This window comes from Manis javanica, chromosome 1 (assembly GCF_040802235.1).
Source record: "Manis javanica isolate MJ-LG chromosome 1, MJ_LKY, whole genome shotgun sequence".
In the NCBI taxonomy this organism is placed as follows: Eukaryota; Metazoa; Chordata; class Mammalia; order Pholidota; family Manidae; genus Manis; species Manis javanica.
The window spans coordinates 117,401,751-117,421,783 of NC_133156.1; the positions used below are offsets into that span (position 1 = coordinate 117,401,751).

General features: G+C 36.5%; 1 protein-coding gene across 2 annotated transcripts in view; it reads left to right on the plus strand.

Annotated features, from left to right (window-relative positions):
• The window catches only part of OXCT1 (3-oxoacid CoA-transferase 1), a 164,186-nt gene that overhangs the window by 70,617 nt on the left and 73,536 nt on the right, over positions 1-20,033 (plus strand). For both annotated transcript variants that reach the window (XM_037023579.2, XM_037023580.2), the window contains exons 8-11: positions 12,391-12,498; positions 13,700-13,814; positions 16,364-16,458; positions 18,010-18,058. In XM_037023579.2, the coding sequence (XP_036879474.1) occupies positions 12,391-12,498; positions 13,700-13,814; positions 16,364-16,458; positions 18,010-18,058 (367 nt within the window). The remainder of the gene's footprint in view (positions 1-12,390; positions 12,499-13,699; positions 13,815-16,363; positions 16,459-18,009; positions 18,059-20,033) is intronic.

Sequence of the window (20,033 nt, forward strand, 5' to 3'; positions counted from 1 at the left end):
GTCACTGTCCATCAGTATAGTAAGATACCACAGTCACTACTTGTCTTCTCTGTGCTACACTGTCTTGCCCGTGACATCCCCCCACACCATGTATACTAATCATAATACCCCTCAATCCCCTTCGCCCTCCCTCCCCACCACCCTCCCTCACCCCTCCCGTTTGATAACTGCTAGTTCCCTCTTGGAGTCTGTGAGTCTGCTGCTGTTTTGTTCCTTCAGTTTTGCTTTTTTGTTATACTCCACAAATGAGGGAAATCATTTGGTACTTCTCTTTTTCTGTCTAGCTTATTTCACTTGAGCATAATACCCTCTAGCTCCATCCATGTTTCTGCAAATGGTAGGATTTATTTTCTTCTCATGGCTGAATAGTATTCCATCATGTATATGTACCACCTCTTCTTTATCCATTCATTGACTGATAGACACATAGGTTGCTTCCATATCTTGGCTATTGTAAATAGTGCTGCAATAAACACAGGGGTGCATATATCTTTTTGAATCAGAGATCTTGCCCTTTAGATAAATTCCTAAGAGTGGAATTCCTGGGTCAAATGGTATTTCTATTTTTAGTTTTTTGAGGAACCTCCATATTGCTTTCCACAATGGTTGAACTAATTTATATCCCCACCAGCAGTGTAGGAGGGTTCCCCTTTCTCTGCATCCTCTCTAGCATTGTCATTCCTAGTCTTTTTGATGTTGGCCATCCTTACTGGTGGTGAGGTGATATCTCATTTACGGTTTTAATTTGCATTTCCGTGATAATTAGCAATGTGGAGCATCTTTTCATGTGCCTGTTGGAGCACATGAATTTGTATTTCTTCTTTGGAGAATTGTCTGTTCATATCCTCTGCCCATTTTTTAATTGGGTTATTTGCTTTTTGGGAGTTGAGGCATGTGAATTCTTTATATATTTTGGATGTTAACCCCTTTTTGGATATGTCATTTACAAATATATTCTCCTGTACTGTAGGATGCCTCTTTGTTCTACTGATGGTGTTCTTTGCTATACAGAAGCTTTTTAGCTTGATGTAGTCCCATTTGTTCATTTTTGCTTTTGTTTCCCTTGCCTGAGGAGATGCATTCAAGAAAAAGTTGCCCATGTTTATATTCAAGAGATTTTTGCCTATGTTTTCTTCTAAGAGTTTTATGGTTTCATGACTTTATATCTGGGTCTTTGATCCATTTCAAGTTTACTTTTGTGTATGGAGTTAGACAGTAATCCAGTTTCATTTTCTTATATGTAGCTGTCCAGTTTTGCCAACACCACTTGTTGAAGAGGCTGTCATTTCCCCATTGTATATCCATGGCTCCTTTATCATATATTAATTGACCATATATACTTGGGTTTATATCTGGGCTCTCAATTCTGTTCCAATGACCTATGGGTCTATTCTTGTGTCAGTACCAAATTATCTTTATTACTGTGGCTTTATAGTAGAGCTTGAAGTTGGGGAGCATAATCCCCCCACTTTATTCTTCCTTCTCAGGGTTGTTTTGGCTATTCTGGGTCTTCTGTGGTTCCATATGAATTTTAGAACTATTTGTTCTAGTTCATTGAAGAATGCTGTTGGTATGTTGATAGGGATTGCATTGAATCTGTAGATTGCTTTAGGCAGGATGGCCATTTTGACAATATTAATTCTACCTATCCTTGAGCATGAGATGGATTTCCATTTATTTGTGTCTTCTTTAATTTCTCTCATGAGTGTCTTGTAGTTTTCAGGGTATAGGTCTTTCACTCCTTGGTAAGGTTTATTTCTAGGTACTTTATTCCTTTTGATGCAACTGTGAATGGAATTGTTTTCCTGATTTCTCTTTCTGCTAGTCCATCATTAGTATATAAGAATGCAACAGATTTCTTTGTATTAATTTTGTATCCTGCATCTTTGCTTAATTCAGCTATTAGTTTTAGTAGTTTTGGAGTGGATTCTTTAGGGTTTTTTTTATGTTCAACATCATGTCATCTGCAAACAGTGGTAGTTTAACTTCTTCCTTACCAATTTGGATGCCTTTTATTTCTTTGTTTTGTCTGATTGCCATGGCTAGAACCTCCAGTAGTATGTTCAATAAAAGTGGGAGAGTAGGATCCTGGTTTTGTTCCTGATTTTAAAGGAAAAGCTTCCAGCTTCTCAGTATTAAGTATGATGTTGGCTGTGAGTTTGTCATATATTTCCTTTATTATGTTGAGGTACTTGCCCTCTATACCCATTTTGTTGAGAGTTTTTATCATGAATGGATGTTGAATTTTGTCAAATGCTTTTTCAGCTTGTATGGTATGGAGATGGTCATGTGGTTTTTGTCCTCCTTTTTGTTGATGTGGTGGATGATGTTGATGGATTTTAAAATATTGTACCATCCTTGCATCCCTGGAATAAATCCTACTTGATCATGATGGATGATCTTTTTGATGTATTTTTGAATTCAGTTTGCTAATATTTTGTTGAGTATTTTTGCATCTATGTTCACTAGTGATATTGGTCTGTAATTTTCTTTTTTTGTGGTGTCTTTGTCTGCTTTTGGTATTATGCTGGCCTCATAGAATGAGTTTGGAAGTATTCCCTCTTCTACTTTTTGGAAAACTTTAAGGAAGATAGGTATTAGGTCTTCACTAAATGTTTGATAAAATTCAACAGTGAAGCCATCTTGTCCAGGTGTTTTGTTCTTAGGTAGTTTTTCAATTGACCAATTGACCAGTTCAATTTGTTGCTGGTAATTGATCTATTCAGATTTTCTGTTTCTTTCTTGGTCAGCCTTGGAAGGTTGTATTTTTCTAGAAAGTTGTCCATTTCTTCTGGGTTATCCAGTTCATTAGTATATAATTTTTCATAGTATTCTCTAATGATTCTTTGTATTTCTGTGGTGTCTGCAATAATTTTTCCTTTTTCATTTCTGATTCTGTTTATGTGTACAGTATCTTTTTTTCTTGATAATTCTGGCTAGGGGTTTATCTATTCTATTAATTTTCTTGAAGAACTAGCTCCTGCTTTCATTGATTCTTTCTATTGTTTTATTCTTCTCAATTTTATTTATTTCTGCTCTAATCTTAATTATGTCCCTCTTTCTACTGACTTTGGGCCTCATTTGTTCTTCTTTTTCTATTTTTATTAATTGTGAATTTTGACTGTTCATATGGGATTGTTCTCCTTTCCTTAGGTGAGCCTGTATTGCAATATACTTCCCTCTTAGCACAGCCTTCTCTGAATCCCACGGATTTTGCAGTGTTATTATTGTCATTTGTCTCCATATTTCTTGATCTCTGTTTTTATTTGGTCATTGATCCATGATTATTTAGGAGCATGTTGTTAAGTCTCCATGTGTTTGTAGGCTTTTTGTTTTCATTGCGTAATTTATTTCTAGTTTCATACCTTTGTGGTCTGAGAAGCTTATTGGTACAATTTAAATCTTGTTGAATTTACTGAGGCTCTTTTTGTGGCCTAGTATATGATCTATTCTTGAAAATATGCCATGTGCACTTAGAAGAATGTGTATCCTGCTTCTTTTGTGTGGAGTGTTCTGTAGATGTCTGTTAGGTCTAGCTGTTCTAATGTGTTGTTCAGTGCCTCCTTCTCCTTAGTTATTTTCTGTCTGGTTGATGTGTCCTTTGGAGTGAGTGGAGTATTGAAGTCTCCTAAAATGAATGAATTGTATTCTATTTCCCCCTGTAATTCTGTTAGTATTTGTTTCACATATGTAGGTGCTCCTGTGTTGGTTGCATAGATATTTATAACGGTTATATCTTCTTGTTGGATTGACCCTTTTATCATTATGTAGTGTCCTTCTTTGTCTCTTGTGACTTTTTTTGTTTTGACTTCTATTCTGTCTGATACAAGTATTGTAATACCAACTTTTTTCTCCCCATTAGTTGCATGAAATATCTTTTTCCATCCCTTCACTTGTCTTTGTATATCTTTGGGTTTGAAGTGAGTCTCTTGTAGGTAGCATATAGACAGGTCTTGTTTTTTTATCCATTCAGTGACTCTATGCCTTTAGATTGGTGAATTCAGACCATTTACATTTAGGGTGATTATCAATAGATATGTTCTTAATGCCATCACAGGCTTTAGATTTGTGGTTACCAAAGGTTCAAAGGCAGCTTCTTTACTATCTAACAGTCTAACTTAAGTCCCTTATTACTCTATTTCAAATGCAATTGAAAGGTTCTTTTTTTTCTTCTCCCTCCATTCTTTCTTTATTAGGTGTCATATTCTGTACTCTTTGTGTATCCATTGTCTGACTTTGTGGGTATTTGATTTCATTTTGCATTTGTTTAGTAATTCATTGGTCTACTTGCTTTACTGGGGTTTTATTTTCTCTGGTGACAGCTATTTAGCCTTAGGAACATTTCTATCTATAGCAGTCCCTCCAAAATACACTGTAGAGATGGTTGGTGGGATGTAAATTCTCTTAGCTTTTGCTTATCTGGAAATTGTTTAATCCCTCCTTCAAATTTAAATGATAATCTTGATGGGTAGAGGATTCTTGGTTGGAGGCCCTTCTGCTTCATTGCATTGAATATATCATGCCACTCCCTTCTGGCCTGCAAGGTTTCTCTTGAGAAGTCTGATGATAGCCTAATGGGTTTTCCTTTGCATGTGAACTTTTTTCTCTCTCTGGCTGCTTTTAATTGTCTGTGCTTATCCTTGATCTTTGCCATTTTAATTATTATATGTCTTGGTGTTGCCTTCCTTGGGTCCCTTATGTTGCGAGATCTGTGCACCTCCATGGCCTGAGAGTCCATCTCCTTCCCCAGATTGGGGAAGTTTTCTGCAATTAGGTCCTCAAAGTCTTTTTATCCCTTTTTCCCTCTCTTCTTCTGGTACCCCTATGATGCAAATATTGTTCTGTTTGGGGTTGGTCACACAGTTCTCTCAATATTCTTTCCTTCCTAGAGTTCCTTTTTTCTCTCTGTGCCTCAGCTTCTTTGTATTCCTGATCTACAATTTCTATTTTATTTACCTTCTCCTCTACTTCATCTGATCTGGTTTTAAATCCCTCCATTATATGTTTCATTTCAGATACTGTATTCTTCAACATTTGCATCTCATTCTTGAATTCCTCCCTGAGTTTTTAAATATTTTTCTGTAGTTTCATGAGCATGTTTATCATTTTTATTTTGGAATATTTTTTCAGGAAGATTGATGAGTTCGGTTTCATTTGTGTTCAATATCACTTTCTGGTGTTTGTGAGGGTTTGGTTTGAACCAGGTTCCTTTGACATTTCATATTTGTAGGTGCACCTTCTAGGGTCCAGAAGCTCTACTCTCTGGATCTGCTCTGCTCCTGGAGTGGTGGCTGGGGTTGCAGGCAAGCAGCACTGGTGCCTGTTGTGAGGAAAGAGCTCTTTCCTGCTTCCCAGCTGCAGTGCCTGCCTCCACTGCCAGGGTTTGTGGGCCGAAAGCACAGGGAGAAGTCTCTATACTTTGCACTTGTAGCTGCTGTATATGGGCTGCCATCTGACTGGCTTGGCGCAATGACAGGGGCAGCCAGTTTGTGAGCTGATGCCAGGTGGGAGGAAGGTGCAGGAGGTTGTGTAACATGATGGGGGGCCTTGTAGCTGTGTATCCCTCCAGGGGGATGGATTGCCTGAAGTTTCTGAAAGTTCCCAACCTGCTGGGCAGAGTATACCCAGATGATTTTGTCCACCTGTCCTTTCTCCTGACCAGAAAGCTCTGTTCAGTCCTTGCCCATTTAGCAGCCCTCTCAGTGTTAGGAAATATCTCAGACTACCCACCTTTCTTTTGTCCCAGAGCGGCCTGTTGTGGATATGTGTTTTCCACAAGCAGCTGGAATCTCAATCTCTCCAAGCATTCCACTTGTCTTAGGCTTCCAACTCCAGTAATCTCCAGAGCTCCACGTAATGTAGGTTCATGCTCTCAGAGCAAATATCCAGGGCTGAGTGTTCAGCAGTCCTAGGCCTCTAACATCTTCCTGCTCTGTTTCTCTTCCTCCCCTCATTGAGCTGGGGTAGTGGAAGGGCTTGGCTCCCTATGGATCACAGTTTTGGTACTTTCCCTTTTTCTTGAGATCTGCCTGTTTCCCCAGGTGTAGTTAGTAGTCTGTTGCAGCCTTCTTTCCTTTTGCTCTTACAAGATTAGATGTATTTGCTATATTTTCATATTATATGTGGTTTTTTAGGAGGTTTCTGTCTCACCTCTCACCCCACCGTCTTTAAGCTTCTCTCCACCATCTTTAAGCCTCTCTCAGGAAGGATTTTATAGGTAAAGGAATTTTTCTGTGTGGGAATAGACTTCATAGCTTTCATCAGATTAAGATTTCATCAGACAGAAATATGCTTTCCCCCGAGAGTTAAACAGACATGACACTGGAGACTCCTGAGATTTTAAGCCCTCAAATAATTTGTGATTCTTCATTTAGCTATCTACCTGTCTGTATATCAGAGTGGCTCCCTGTTCTTTTATTGCTGTATCGAGAGCTTGATTCATATTTGTTGATTTTAAGTGGATGTATCCAAGTCAGATTTTACCACTGTGTAGAAGACACTTGTGGGGTACTTGGTCAGGCCCTTTGTGAATTCACACCCTGTGCTTTTCTGCTGGCTTACCTGTGTGTTAACCTGATCTGTAAATTAATGAAGTTCATTTGGCATGCCTTGGTTTGGTTGAAATCTTGTACTAGTATCTTAACAGTATTCTTTTCTCTGTTTTATAGACTATCTGTATAATAATCCATTATTGAACACTGGTGTGGATCAGGTCCCCACTTTGCAAAGGACTCTCTATTTGCCTCTTTCTATCTGCTGACATCTACTGTTTTTCACTTGTCTGTAATTCTGTGACCACATTTTCAGGTCCTTTAAGAATCTTGTGGGTCTACAGCCTAGAATTTGTTCAGAGAAGCTAGGTATCTCTTCTTTAAATTCAATTCCTTATAAGCCATATTAATTTTGCCTTTTCCTTCTCTCTAGAGGGGAAGTCAGGAGCAGAATGGGATTGAACTGGTGTGCTCTTCTCTGTCGTCTTTCTCTAGCAGTGGTGATTATCATTTCTGAATTCTCCATCAACAACAAAGTCACCCTAGATTTTCATCTTTAGCATTTTGTCATCTTTAGTATTTGGGACATGGCTCATCTCATTGCAGTTTTGCACTTTTTGACATAGCTCTTAAGGTGTCATGTGACTTGCACTTGTATTGGTCTTGCAATGTCTCTTTTCAGTATAAGCTCTTTTAAAATAGGAGGAAACACTTAGCTATCCAATCATACTCAAGTTTCTTTATATACAATTCTTTTCATCATCAAGACAATCCATTTTCATATTATCACAAAGAGGGTTTTGAGAGCCTCATAAGCCCATTTATCATTTAGAGTTTCTCATCACTTGATCTTATTTTCTCTCTCAACTTCTTGAAATCTCCTTTTCTTCAAAGACCAAGATACATCTATGTATGTCTCGGATGTAGTTCCTGGTCTGTTATAAATTCCAATTTTGCATTGTCACTTTCTCTCAGTGTTTCCATCATTTCTGCTCTACCAAGAAGTTTATTCTTACTCATTAGAAGTCCAGAATCATAATTTCTCTAACTGTTTCATTCTGAAAGTTAGAACTTGTCAGAGGGCAATACAGAATTTATCAGCAGAATGTGATGAACAGATGTTCAAATAATTGGTGTCTCTTGTGTCACTATCTTATTTCTGAGCCACTTTTGTCATTTCTATTAAAAAGATGTCAATATCTTTAGTGAGCACTCTGCCAATATGGTCATTAGTGTAATATTCTTTCTCCTTTTAAACTCACTTTAAATATACTTTACATTTTATGGGTAGGTCTGTGGCTTTCCAAGCATGTGTGTATTTTCTTGAGAAAGCATGTTTTCACATGTCAGTTTGTTTTCACTGGATGTAGAATGTCTGTTGACATGAGATCCAGTCAAACAGATTTAAATAATGACTATGCAATCATATATATCACTGTGTTTAAGGTTGCAAATTCATTAATAGCCACTTATCTTTTCAGCCTTTGTGCATTTCTATACAGACATCTAAGACCATATGTATTTGTTCCAGGTCCTTTTAGCTTTCAATCTGTTTTCTCTTATATACTTGTATCTGTCCTTTTGTCTTAGCATGAAGCTTAAGAAGGCATGTACTTGCTTTCTCCTTTGGCTTTTTAAAATTATTTTTTTGCTCCTTGGAGTTTTGAGAAGGATGCCCTTTATGCTGACCTTCTTTTGTCTGCACATTTTCTCTTCATCTTATCCATTCTTTGGGTTAAATTAACATGAAGAGCAACCCTGCATCTCAACTTATAACTTTTTCTGTTATTGTTCATTGTTTCCCTCTTTCATGTTTCTGGTCTTCCACGGCTTTTTTGGTGTTACTTGTTTTCTATGATTCTAGACATTATCGTGGGTTGTTGCCTGCTTTCTTATTTCTTGGTAAGAGAAGAACATTCATCCTAAATTGTTTTGAAAGTTAAAATGACTCAGGAAAAAACCCCGCAGTGTGATTCCTCCCATTGCTTCCCAAGCAGCCCTCACGTCATAGCGCACAGCAAGGTTTGCAGGTGTGCATCTTTTGTCAGCAGCAATCTCCAGCATCGGCCCCATTTTTGTGGCCACAATGGACTGAGATTGTCACTAAAATAAAATAAAAAGTCAGAAAGTTATTGCCTGGCAACTCCTCTGTTACCTTACCTGAGATATAAATAATGTTTGCCAAGTAAGAACAAAAACATTGTCACCTAAGGATGTATTCTTACCCTTCTCCTAGCTTTCAAATAAAACTTTTCAGATTTATAAAATAGGAATGGTGTAGTGCAGAGAGAGCATCCTTTTAAAATAAAGTTCAAATCAATAATAATTAACATTTGCTAGCCTCTATTTTCCTGCTAATGACAGAAGACACGTTCTAATTAGAGAAACCTCAAGTGTCTGGATTTCTAGATGGACCAGATGGTGCTACATAAGAACTGTGCATGGTGCCAGGAGAATCTGGGGTGTTCTTAGCTACCTCTCGTCCATCTTGATCTTGTCCCCATCTTGATCTAAGGACACTTAAATATGCTTATTGCTTTGCACTTAGGCTTTTTCTTTGTTTTTTTATTCTCTTTCTTAATCAACTTCTGATTTCAGAAGGTGCGTTTCTGGCATTGTTAGTAAGGGCTCTTGTGAGCTTTTACTTTGACTTTCTCTTTAACCTGCTCTTTAAAAAAATTTTTTTTATTAAGGAATTATTGATATACACTCTTATGAAGGTTTCATGTGTGGTTACTACATTCATCCATATTGAGTCCCCCCCCGTACCCCATTGCAGTCACGGTCCATCAGTGTAGTAAGATGCATAGATTCAATATTTGCCTTCTCTATGCTACACTGTCTTCCCCTTGACCCCCACACCATGTGTACTAAACATAACACCCCTCAATCCCCTTCTCCCTCCCCACCTACCCTCCCATACCCGTCCCCTTTGGTAACCACTAGTTCCTTCTTGGAGTCTGTGAGTCTGCTGCTGTTTTGTTCCTTCAGTTTTGCTTCGTTGTTATACTCCACAAATGAGGGAAATCTTTGGCACTTGTCTTTCTCCGCCTGGCTTATTTCACTGAGCATAATATCCTTTAGCTCCATCCATGTTGTTGTAAATTTTAACATGCTCATTTTACTAGTGTTTTTCTTTTCAGATTTCCTTTGACTTTAATGTTATCACTTGATCTCACTAGACTTTTCCCCACACACAGGTTCCTTCTTACTGTTCTTTCTCATGATCACACAAAACCAGCATGGAGGCCTTCAGTCTGTTTCATAGCTGTCATCCAGATAGTTCTGCCTCTTCAGTTATTTTTTTTAACTCTTTTCACAGATTGTCTGAAAACATGTATATTCTTCTTTTGGTTTGAACTTCAAATACTTTCTTCCTTTGCTATGAACTCTGCTAACCAACTCTGAGGAAGCTTTGATTTTTGTATAGGAATTTTCAATAATGTTGAATGTTGATACTGTGTGACAAATGCTGCACATGCATTTTATACAGTATGAAAATAACTCATATTAGAATGACAAAACATGGAACTGATTATGTTTAACCAGATTCTTGCTTTTAATCAAAAGTTTCACCAAAACACTTTCTTTCATTCTATTTGTTGTGAAAGTCATGATGTAATTGCCCTTGGTGAATAAATTTTGTCTTAATTAGGTGGAAATAGTGATTGGTTACCATTCACATTTCTGGTTTCAGTGAGAAGTATTACTTTTTATTTTCTTCTCCTTTATATTTCATGCCCCTGTTGAAGGGTAAAGGCAGGGACATCAATTGGGAAGCTGTTGCAATAATTTAAGCAAGAAATAAGTACTTTAGAGACAGCATTAGGCATGCAGAATAATCCTCATTATCTTATAAAAAATATAGGCAAAAGGTTTTCTTAATTTATTTCATAGTCTAAGTGCTTTAGAGTTTAGAAACCAGTTTTTCTTGGAGTCTCTATTTTCTTTTTAACATGTGCTTTTTGTACATGTCTAACTAATAAAGGATTTATCACATCCTCCACTTACGTATTTCCTACTTTGGGAAAAGACTTAATTTAGCATCTATTGCATCTTTACAAAAGTTTTAGGTTTTCCCTCCTTGATTATAAAAGTAAAATGAAACAAAAATAACTAATACTATCACCCAGAGATAATATTTTTCAGTATGTTTTCTTTCAGTTTTTATAGGTATAGAAATGATTGGGACAAAGAGCATATCTGTAAATATTGATTTATTTATACAAAATCTTGCAATTTTATAAAACATTGAATTATGAGATGTCATTACATATTGTGAGAGCCTAATGTTGATTCATCATGTGGATGCACCCTGTATATTTTAACATTATCCCACTGTTGAATGTTTTGGTTGTTTCCAACTCATTATTATTTTAACAAGTGCTATGCCCAATATTTCCATGAACAATAAGTCTTCATGTATATATCCTCAGGACAATGAGTGAATGTGTAAACAAAATTTTAAAGTAAAGAACCTCTTTGCAGGCTTGAATAAGTGTAAAAATGTGAATGAGCCTTGATGGCTGACAGACCAGTTGAAGAGGTAGCAGTAGTGCTTAGCTGCCCTGCACTTCCCACACCCACTTCCTCTTTACCTGCTCCCCACCTTGGGTAGGAAGTACCAGAGCATAGAAGAAGGGGAACATTTAGAGTACAGTAAAGGGGAGTCCTCTTGCCTCTCCCTTACTCATTCTGGGATGAAGGTAGGTATGCTTCTACCCACTTTTTCAGCTTGGAGCCCACATGTTTACTGACTTCCTTAGAGTTTTTATTTGATTTTGGTCAAGATCCTTCTGTTCATAGAAGAAGATAGCTTTATCTACTATGTCTATTCTTTTGCAGCTATTTGGGAGCAGTGCACAACTAAAATGGCTCTTATAATCCCTGTTATTCTTTCGGTGTGAAAGTGTGGACATATGTGGTAGAATAAAGAGGGCGACTTAACTTCAAAAACTTCTGGAGAGTTCACTTATTAGTTTAGGACACAAGTTCAGTATAGCTCTGCTTGTACAAGTCAGTTCATTTAAGCAAATGGTTCTTTGCTTTGAGAATGGCATGTATTAAGCTGAGGCTCATATTTTTTTCTTGGCATCAGAAAGGTAATTCTTTGACCCCCAACAACATTGACCTTCATATTTCTTGATTTTTGTTATTCTGAATTTTTTTTTAATGTTGTTGTAAAATATTTCTTCTGCCCTCTTTAAAAAATGAGTTCTAAAATAGCAGATTAACTTGGGGCATTTCTTATTGCTATAAAATGCCCTTTTGCTCTGTGAATGACTTTAATTCTAACCACATTGAGTATTTCTAGTTATTAGCTAATATTTCCATTTTGAATTCCCATATTGAAATTAATGATCTGTCTTTAAGTAAAATCATTTCAGTGATTGCAGTTCTGTCACGATCCTATGAAGCTAATAACAGAAATAATTAAAAACTGTTACAAATAGCATTTGTATCTATATTTAAAAAGCCCTTCAATTGACCAAGCAGATGTTATTACAGATTTTTGTCTTTGGTATGATAAATTTTGCATTAATTTTGAAAATCTGGGTTTAAAGGATGTGCTTTCAAGTTTTGCATAGTTGAGCTGCAATTTGTGAAAGTTCAAGCAGCTGTACTGACAAACCATTTGACAAATTTGTAACAGGCTGTTTTAGGCAACAACTAAGTTCTAGAGCTTTATGTTCTATATTTTATGTTCAGGCACATGTATTTGAATTTCTTCTTTTTTTGGTTTAGAAGTGAGAGAGCGAGTGTGGGGGGCATTTTTTTTTTTTACATTGTATATTCAACCTACATTAAAGAGGCATATACTTCACTTTTTGTGAAAATCAAAAAATGTTCAGCTTAAGCTCCCACTATTTAATTTAAATTTTTTTTCCTCTTTGCCTAGGTTGAAGAAATTGTGGATATTGGATCATTTGCCCCAGAAGACATCCATATTCCTAAGATATATGTACATCGCCTTATAAAGGGGGAAAAATATGAGAAAAGAATTGAGGTAATAGACTTAGTTCTTTGTCAGTTTTCATGAATCTGATTACCAGAGATATGTGACCTTGGGGCCATTCCAGAAGATAGGGAATTAGAGCTGAACAGGAGTCTTGCTTTGGATCTTGGTCAGAGCTTATCATGTGTCCTCCTTCGGGGGATATGATTGTATGTGTTACTGTCCAGCCCAACAGTGCCTTGTGTTCACAAACTGTGTGTCACCAAGTTCTCTCAGCTGTGTCTTCCAGGCTTCTGAAACCATCCTAATTTATGATACATAGTTTTGGCTGGCTGCCCTGCAGGGTAGTGAAGGATACTTGGGCCTTTGGTGGCTTTACCCCTGTTGGACTCTTAGTGTGTGATTGTTCAGCAATGTTTATTTATCTTGAAGTTGCTTCTCACTTTATAGAGTCTGGGAAGAATATCATATCCCATTAGTGTTGAGTTCTGGGCAACTGATGAGTATGAGATTGGGGCAAGGAGTGGTTACCAGGAGCATTGGAGGTATTCCAAGGCTCCTGAGAGCATGCAGTAGGGCCAGCTGAGCCAGAACGGCTACCCAGATTCATAAGTATCTAGGGATCAGCAACAGAATAGACATGCAGTAGGAGATATCAGGGAATCAGAGATACCCTCTACCCTGTGGACATCAAACAGAAAGATATTCTGCAGTGTTAGAGGGCTAGGAAGAAAGGATGGGACATTCGCAAATCTGGAAAGAATCTCCTGGCTGGTGTCTTCATGTTTGTGCAGTTGCTGCATTGCTCTAGCAAAGCCAGGGTAGACTCTGGAGGTGGAAACAGGCGATTGGCAGCAGCACCTAATAGATGCATCTGGTGACCTGCAGATTCACTCTCAGGGCTGTTCCCTTCTGTTCTGGCTCAATTCCTCCACATGAGGAGGATCCAGTCACCAGATTCTTAGAGTAGTAGTAGTAGCAGTCGGTGTGACAATAACAGGGATTTTTTGCTTCAAAGAGGCAGAGCACGTATATCCTTCTCTTCAACAGATGAAGAATTATTTCTGTCACCAAATGTCATCTGTATTAATCTTTTTAAAAACTCTGTTATATTGTAGATTTCCTTCATAATACTAATGGGAGAGAGTTAATTTTTTTTCTGGTAAAATTTTGTATTTCAGCAGTGATAAAATACAGGCATAAATACAGGTATACCTCAATCATGAATAATTTATTTTTGTTTATTTTAAAGCGTTTATCAATCCGGAAAGAGGGGGATGTAAAAACCAAATCTGGTAAACCTGGAGATAATGTCAGGGAACGTATCATCAAGCGGGCAGCTCTCGAATTTGAGGACGGCATGTATGGTATCCTTTGTCTTTCTGGGGCTGGGCAAAGATGTGGCTCTTTGCTTTTTCCATATTCATCAGGTTACTTGGTCCCCTGCATAGTGATTCTTTCCTAACCCATTGTAACTTTTAAAGCAACTGGTCAGTTTTTACAAAGTGTGGCATGTAACCTAAAGATAACAAGATATATGACATTGAAATTATAATCTGCCTTCTTTTGAAACAATATGTCAACCAAAGTTTTCTTAGCTATTTTCTAATATATGATGGATTTCAGTACAGTTTGGTATTTGGCTAGCAGTTAAGAAAAGAGATTACCCAAGATGAGGGTTTCAAATCTCAGAAGTACTAGTTATAACCAGTGTGATTTACTTTCTCTGTGTTCTGATATTTGCATCCTCATTAAAACACAATATCCAATTTCTTAACAACTCCTTGTTTCTCTTAACAAAGACCTTATGAGTGTACCCTTTTATGTCTAATGTTTTACAAGTATGTTCAGTGAATGACTCAAGTTCTGATTTAGATACTTTATTTAAAAAGAGGTGGGTAGAGATAATTAGTACAATTAATATTTGGATTTTGAATGTGTTTAAATAACAGTGAGTTTATTTGCTGTTTTGCTAATTTTTGAGACATCAATTGTTGAACTATATAATACAAACAATATGTATAAATACTAATAGGGTGCAATAAAATAAATGTTTGTTGAACTGGTAATGCAGTAAAGCTGTACTTAAGAGACCTAGGACAGGAACAATGAGAAATGTGACAGGTTTCTTCATTCTGGGAACTTCCCTAGTTCCTGAATATCATCTTTCAAACTGATATTGACTGGGAGTTCTCTCTTTTTCTACTTTCCTTTTACCTCCACCACTTCATTTTTCTTTGTTTTCCAGTTTATACCTTGTGTTATGGCGAGAATTCACATAGGGGAAGAGAATATAATGTAATCTGATAGTGCTTCTTCTAACTCCTGTATCAGTAAGATACAAAGTCAAGCAAGTTAACTTAGGAGGTGAAACCTGGCCTCGGGTTTCTTCTTGCTCCAGTCTGTTGGTTTCCCATTGATATTTAAACACTGACTATATGATAGCACTAATTTTTGATAGTAATAGCTTATAGGTGTACTTAATACACCATTATGGTATTGCCTGTGAGAAATACTTGCAAGTCAGTTCGTATGAAAGGTCTTTCCATATTACTTATTCTCCTTCAACTCAAAGTACATAGACTTTTTTCTCCCTGGCATTTGACCCACTAAGAAGTATTAGTAAAAAAACTAAGCAAATTATAGAATATTACAAAAGAATTTAGATATAAAGCTTGTAATTTGAGTTGCCCTTACCTGAAAATACTTGCTCAGAATGAAGTTAATATCTCAGTATGTTTTGTGCCTCACTGTATAAAATGAAGTATATTAACAGTGCAGTAGATTGCAATACAGTAAGGGGTGAACCAAGTAACTCTCATCATATAGCTTCATAGACTTACTGTAACTCACAAACAGTGTCCTGGTTCATTGAGTCTTTGCACAATAGCCTTTGTAGTCTATAATATGGCAGTGTATATAAACTTTGTATTTTTCTGGCCTTGATTCATAAAGGTCTCACTGTTATTAGAATCTCCTCAGGGTGCCATCATTCTTTGCGCTAATTCTGGCAAGGTCTCTAGTGTGCAGCGGTTGTGGACAGCATGGACAGCAGTTCCAGATCAGAGTACCTGTCAGCCTCCTTCGTGCTGAGAGGCAGGATTAAATTCACAATCTGCATGCATATCAGGACCCTCTTTTGATAATTTAAGAAAGAAGACCTTTAATGTCTTAGCTCAGCTACTTTTTATACTATTTCAGTTATATTCTCTGAAACTTAAACATCCCCCCCCTTCCTCTCTGTGTCTCAGAGAAGATTCAGTTACCAATGAATGTATCACAGTGAACCAAAGGAATCAGTGTACTCTTAAGTGGACATTTTGGTATTTTCAATAAAGTTTTTTTAAATGCAAAAATGGCAGCTCTTTTTTAGAATATTAAATCATTTTTATTTTTAGTGTTTTGAATAGTAAAAATTGCTTTTATTTATTTTTAATTTAAAGTTTTAATTGGCTTTCTTGAGCAATTCATGAGTTGGGCAGCATCCCATTTAGCAAGTAGAGAGATGTTCCCTGAAACTGCTTTTAAATAAAGGACAAGTCATGATTGATAATACATCAATCATAATAAGTCATAATGTATCAGTCCAAATTTGCTAAGCACATAAATGAAAATAAGATGTGTCTTACAATAAATATAACATCTTGGCTAGTCTTCTGAAGTCACCACTTTGATATCTTTTTAGGAAAGCATATTAATGGTATTGAAAAGCTGTGATTAGAGATTTTCTTTTTTTTTTTTTAATTACAGAAAAGTGCCTAGAGCATAATGGGAGAATGTATTCATTCAGTGGTTACATTTGGAGCAAGTACTTTTAAAGAAGGCTTCTGTTCTTGTTTAGATTTGTAGTTGGAGAAGATTTATGGCACAGTGTGTCTACCTTTTCTACCCTGGACCTTAACATCTTTTTTACCAGCTAATTTAGGCATAGGAATCCCACTTCTGGCCAGCAACTTCATCAACCCAGATATCACTGTTCATCTGCAAAGTGAAAATGGAGTCCTGGGTTTGGTAAGACAGAAATTAAAGTCTTATTCTTTCAGTCTTGATGGAGAGCAAGATATTCTGTAATGTGAAGTCTTTTCTTAGCTGAGAGTTCTTAGCTTAAAGTTCCAAATCTTATTTTTCTTATCATCATAAGGAAGCATTTAACTTTTCCCATAAAACAGTAGTAATTGTGAGCATGCAGTGTTGTATTTTGTGTAGTAGATAGTTGTTTCCTGACTTTGTGAACTTTCTAACTGCTCCTTGTCTGTCAGTTTATCAGCTTCCATCTCTCCTCTTATACCTGCATCAGGTAGCCCTCACAGATAGCCCTGTTTAGTCAGCTGTTTTTAACTTTTGTGTGGTTGGATAAGATAATGAAGGTCATTAATAATTCTACATTAAATAAGTCTATAAGGATCTGAATGAGAAACTGAAGAGTAAGATTTCTACTTGAGGATGGGGACATTTTTTGACAGCTGATTAATTTAAAATGTTCTTCTCCACTAATTTTCATTTTGAGGCCATGTTGTTCAAAAGAGTAAAATTTTCTCTTCCTCAAGATTAATCTTCCAGATGACCTCAATACTCTTATAGAATTCAGCAATGCTTTTTATTCAGTATTTTAATTAAAGAAATACTTTTGTTTCCCAGATATTTTTTATTTAATTGTTAACTATAGCAGAGATTTATAGCTTGCCAATTTGTAATATTCCTAATCTTTTATTGTTTCTCAGTAGATCTTAATTGTTAATGCAATAAAAGTGTTCATATGTAAAATGTGTATCAGTATTTGAAATATAAATAACGATCATGAGCATGTAGTTGATACTGATTAAGGCAATAATCATGACCATTTTCAAAAACACAAGCAGATTCATATTGCAAAGACTCACATCTTTAAAGTACCTTAAAGGTTACATGGAGGGACTGATTGCCTAATTTTAAAGACAAAGGAAATAAGTTGATGTGAATTACCCATAGTTCATGTCTAAAGGAAAATTTACATAGGTCTAAAACATTAGTTGCCACTTGAGTTTACATAAAGGATTAATTTTTGGTCCCTCTTTTTAAAAGTACATTAAAATTTCACAGCCAGTACTTCCTCATTCTTGGCTTTATTTTATCTATTTTTTCTTTTTCCTTTTTCCATTTCCTCTCTTTTTATTTGATATATGTTATGTTATGAAACAATCAAGCCAAATCAGGCAATCATTTGGTTTGTATTCATTGATACTACCAGGGAGATTTATGAGTAATGGCTGCATAGTAGGTACTAAATGATTACTTTTTAATTTACTGACCTATATTTCTCATAGCTTAACATTTCTTTCAAACTCAGGTAATTTTTAGAAAACATGTTTTATTTATCCTATCACAGTTATTAGGGTGAGAAGGCTAATCAGTGAGAAATAGCCATATAAACATCAGAATTAATTTTTAAAAGTTCACCTCCAGGCTTTTGATGATACTTTCATAGGGCTTTTAGAGAAGCTATTTAAATTATAGTTCTTTATTGTAGTATATGATTCTGTGAGAAGCTTCTTTTACTAATTGAATATGTGCTTTATTTGACAGGGTCCATATCCATTACAAAATGAAGTGGATGCAGATCTAATTAATGCAGGTAACTCACTCATTATAGGTTTTTCCAGCATTTCCTTTGCTATTAATTTAGTTCTATGCTGAATAATAGTAAGGAGTTGGGCTTGAGTTTTTGTCTCTTTCAGAAAGTGCTATGCTGTATTTTCTATTGAGGAGAGAAAATAAGACTGTCTAGGTCCCACTTTGCTTGGCTTGCTTATCAGAGCTCTCTCCTTATTTAGGGCAGACTTAAGATCAAGGAGAAATTATATATGATGGCAAGAGCTCTGATGGGTTCATCAGTCAGGGTGCTGGCTATGCATAGAGAGCACTCTCAAATGGGGTAATGAGAAGTAAAGGAAGGAACATGTTACAAGACTGTGAATGGGATTATAGGAAACCAGGAAAGGATGGTGAAGCACTACAGGGAGTTATTATCACCCTGAGCTTAAAGGGTCAGCTCTGGGAGAAGGCCACCTAACAGAAACTATTTTCCTTGGTAGAGAAACACAGCCATCTTCCAGAAACCTGGGTGAGTGTGAGGGGTAGGGGCCTCCTGTTCTGTATCTCCTGCTTGTACCTCCCATTGGCCAGTCCCAAATTGAAATAAGTCTGCTTTCTCATGATGAGAAGGATGGGGAATGGACCCATAGTGGTGAAGAGAAAAGATACCCTGGGGTTTTTATTCTGGGTGATACTGCCCTATGGTTGTAATCAGAGCAGGTGAACATCCTTCAGAGTTTCAGGGGCAGGTACTCTGCCACTAAGTATGACCCAGGGATGTGAGTAATACATACAGTCTCTTCTCCTTTGTTCCATATTGATATGCTTTGCCTTTTATTATTAGCTTTTTATTTGACTGAGACATAGAGTCACATATAGAGGCAGCCCTAGAGGAGTACAAACAGACCAGACCTTTTGGCCATTGCCACTGCCCAGGCTTGAAGCAACACTGGCTCCATGTTGGGGCTGAAGATTATCCTTAGCATGGGGCTTCCCATAAGAAGCTGATTTTTATATTACAGCACGATTTTCTTTACCCTTCCTTTACTCCTATTCACTCAACCCCTGGAAAAGTATTATTCTTACTTCACATTTAAAAATAGTACATGCAAATCTCAAAAGAAGCAATATGAGCTGAACATAAAGGTCAGCTGCCAAGTAGAATTGATGTTTGATACTTGGAATTTTTGGAAGTAAAACAGCTTCTGGTTGAATAGTTGAATTAGTTAACACAACTCAACTCTGAAAGGCCCACTGTGATAAAGCAATGACATTTAACCAAGGCTATAATTTAATTGTACTGTACCCTTTAGCAGTAGCTCATTGATCTGTGAAAATATTTGCTGCTTGGTTCAATTAATTTATGATGTTAGTGAGGCATTTGCAAAATGAATAACTCCATTTTCCAAATTTCAAGCTTGGGTTTATAAAACCTACTTTCCTTGGAAAAGGAGTTAATCTTTTCAATGACACTCTTGGACAGTAGGCGTTTCTGATTACATTGAGCTTAAAAGTAGCTCAATCCTAATGAATCCTAATGAAGCCATCAGCTTCTGAAATACCATGTCTAATCTTAAACTGCTTTGTAAAGCAAGAATTCATTGCTTTTGGGAAGCCAAGCTGCAAATCTGTTTAATAACATTCTAACTCTCATCAGAGTCCTCTTTGGGGTTTATGATGCTTTTGATTTTGATGCTGTCTAAATTATGGAGGAAACAGTTTGAGCTAGAGAATCCAGACATAAATTGGTGGTTTCCTCAACTCCCCAAACTTGGAAATTACCTGGAAGTTCAGGCCATTGTTTGTGTTATTTTGGAAGGATTTTTATAGAAATCCCTTGGAATGAATACAAAGAATTGTTTCTAGATATAATTAGTATACTAAAATTTTAAAATAATAATACAACTATTTCTAAAGCTCCTTTTTCTAAATAATCTCCCATGGTTATTTAAAAATGAATTACCACCTGTATAGCTCTAGTTTACAATATACTTTTTTGCAGTGTACACATTGTG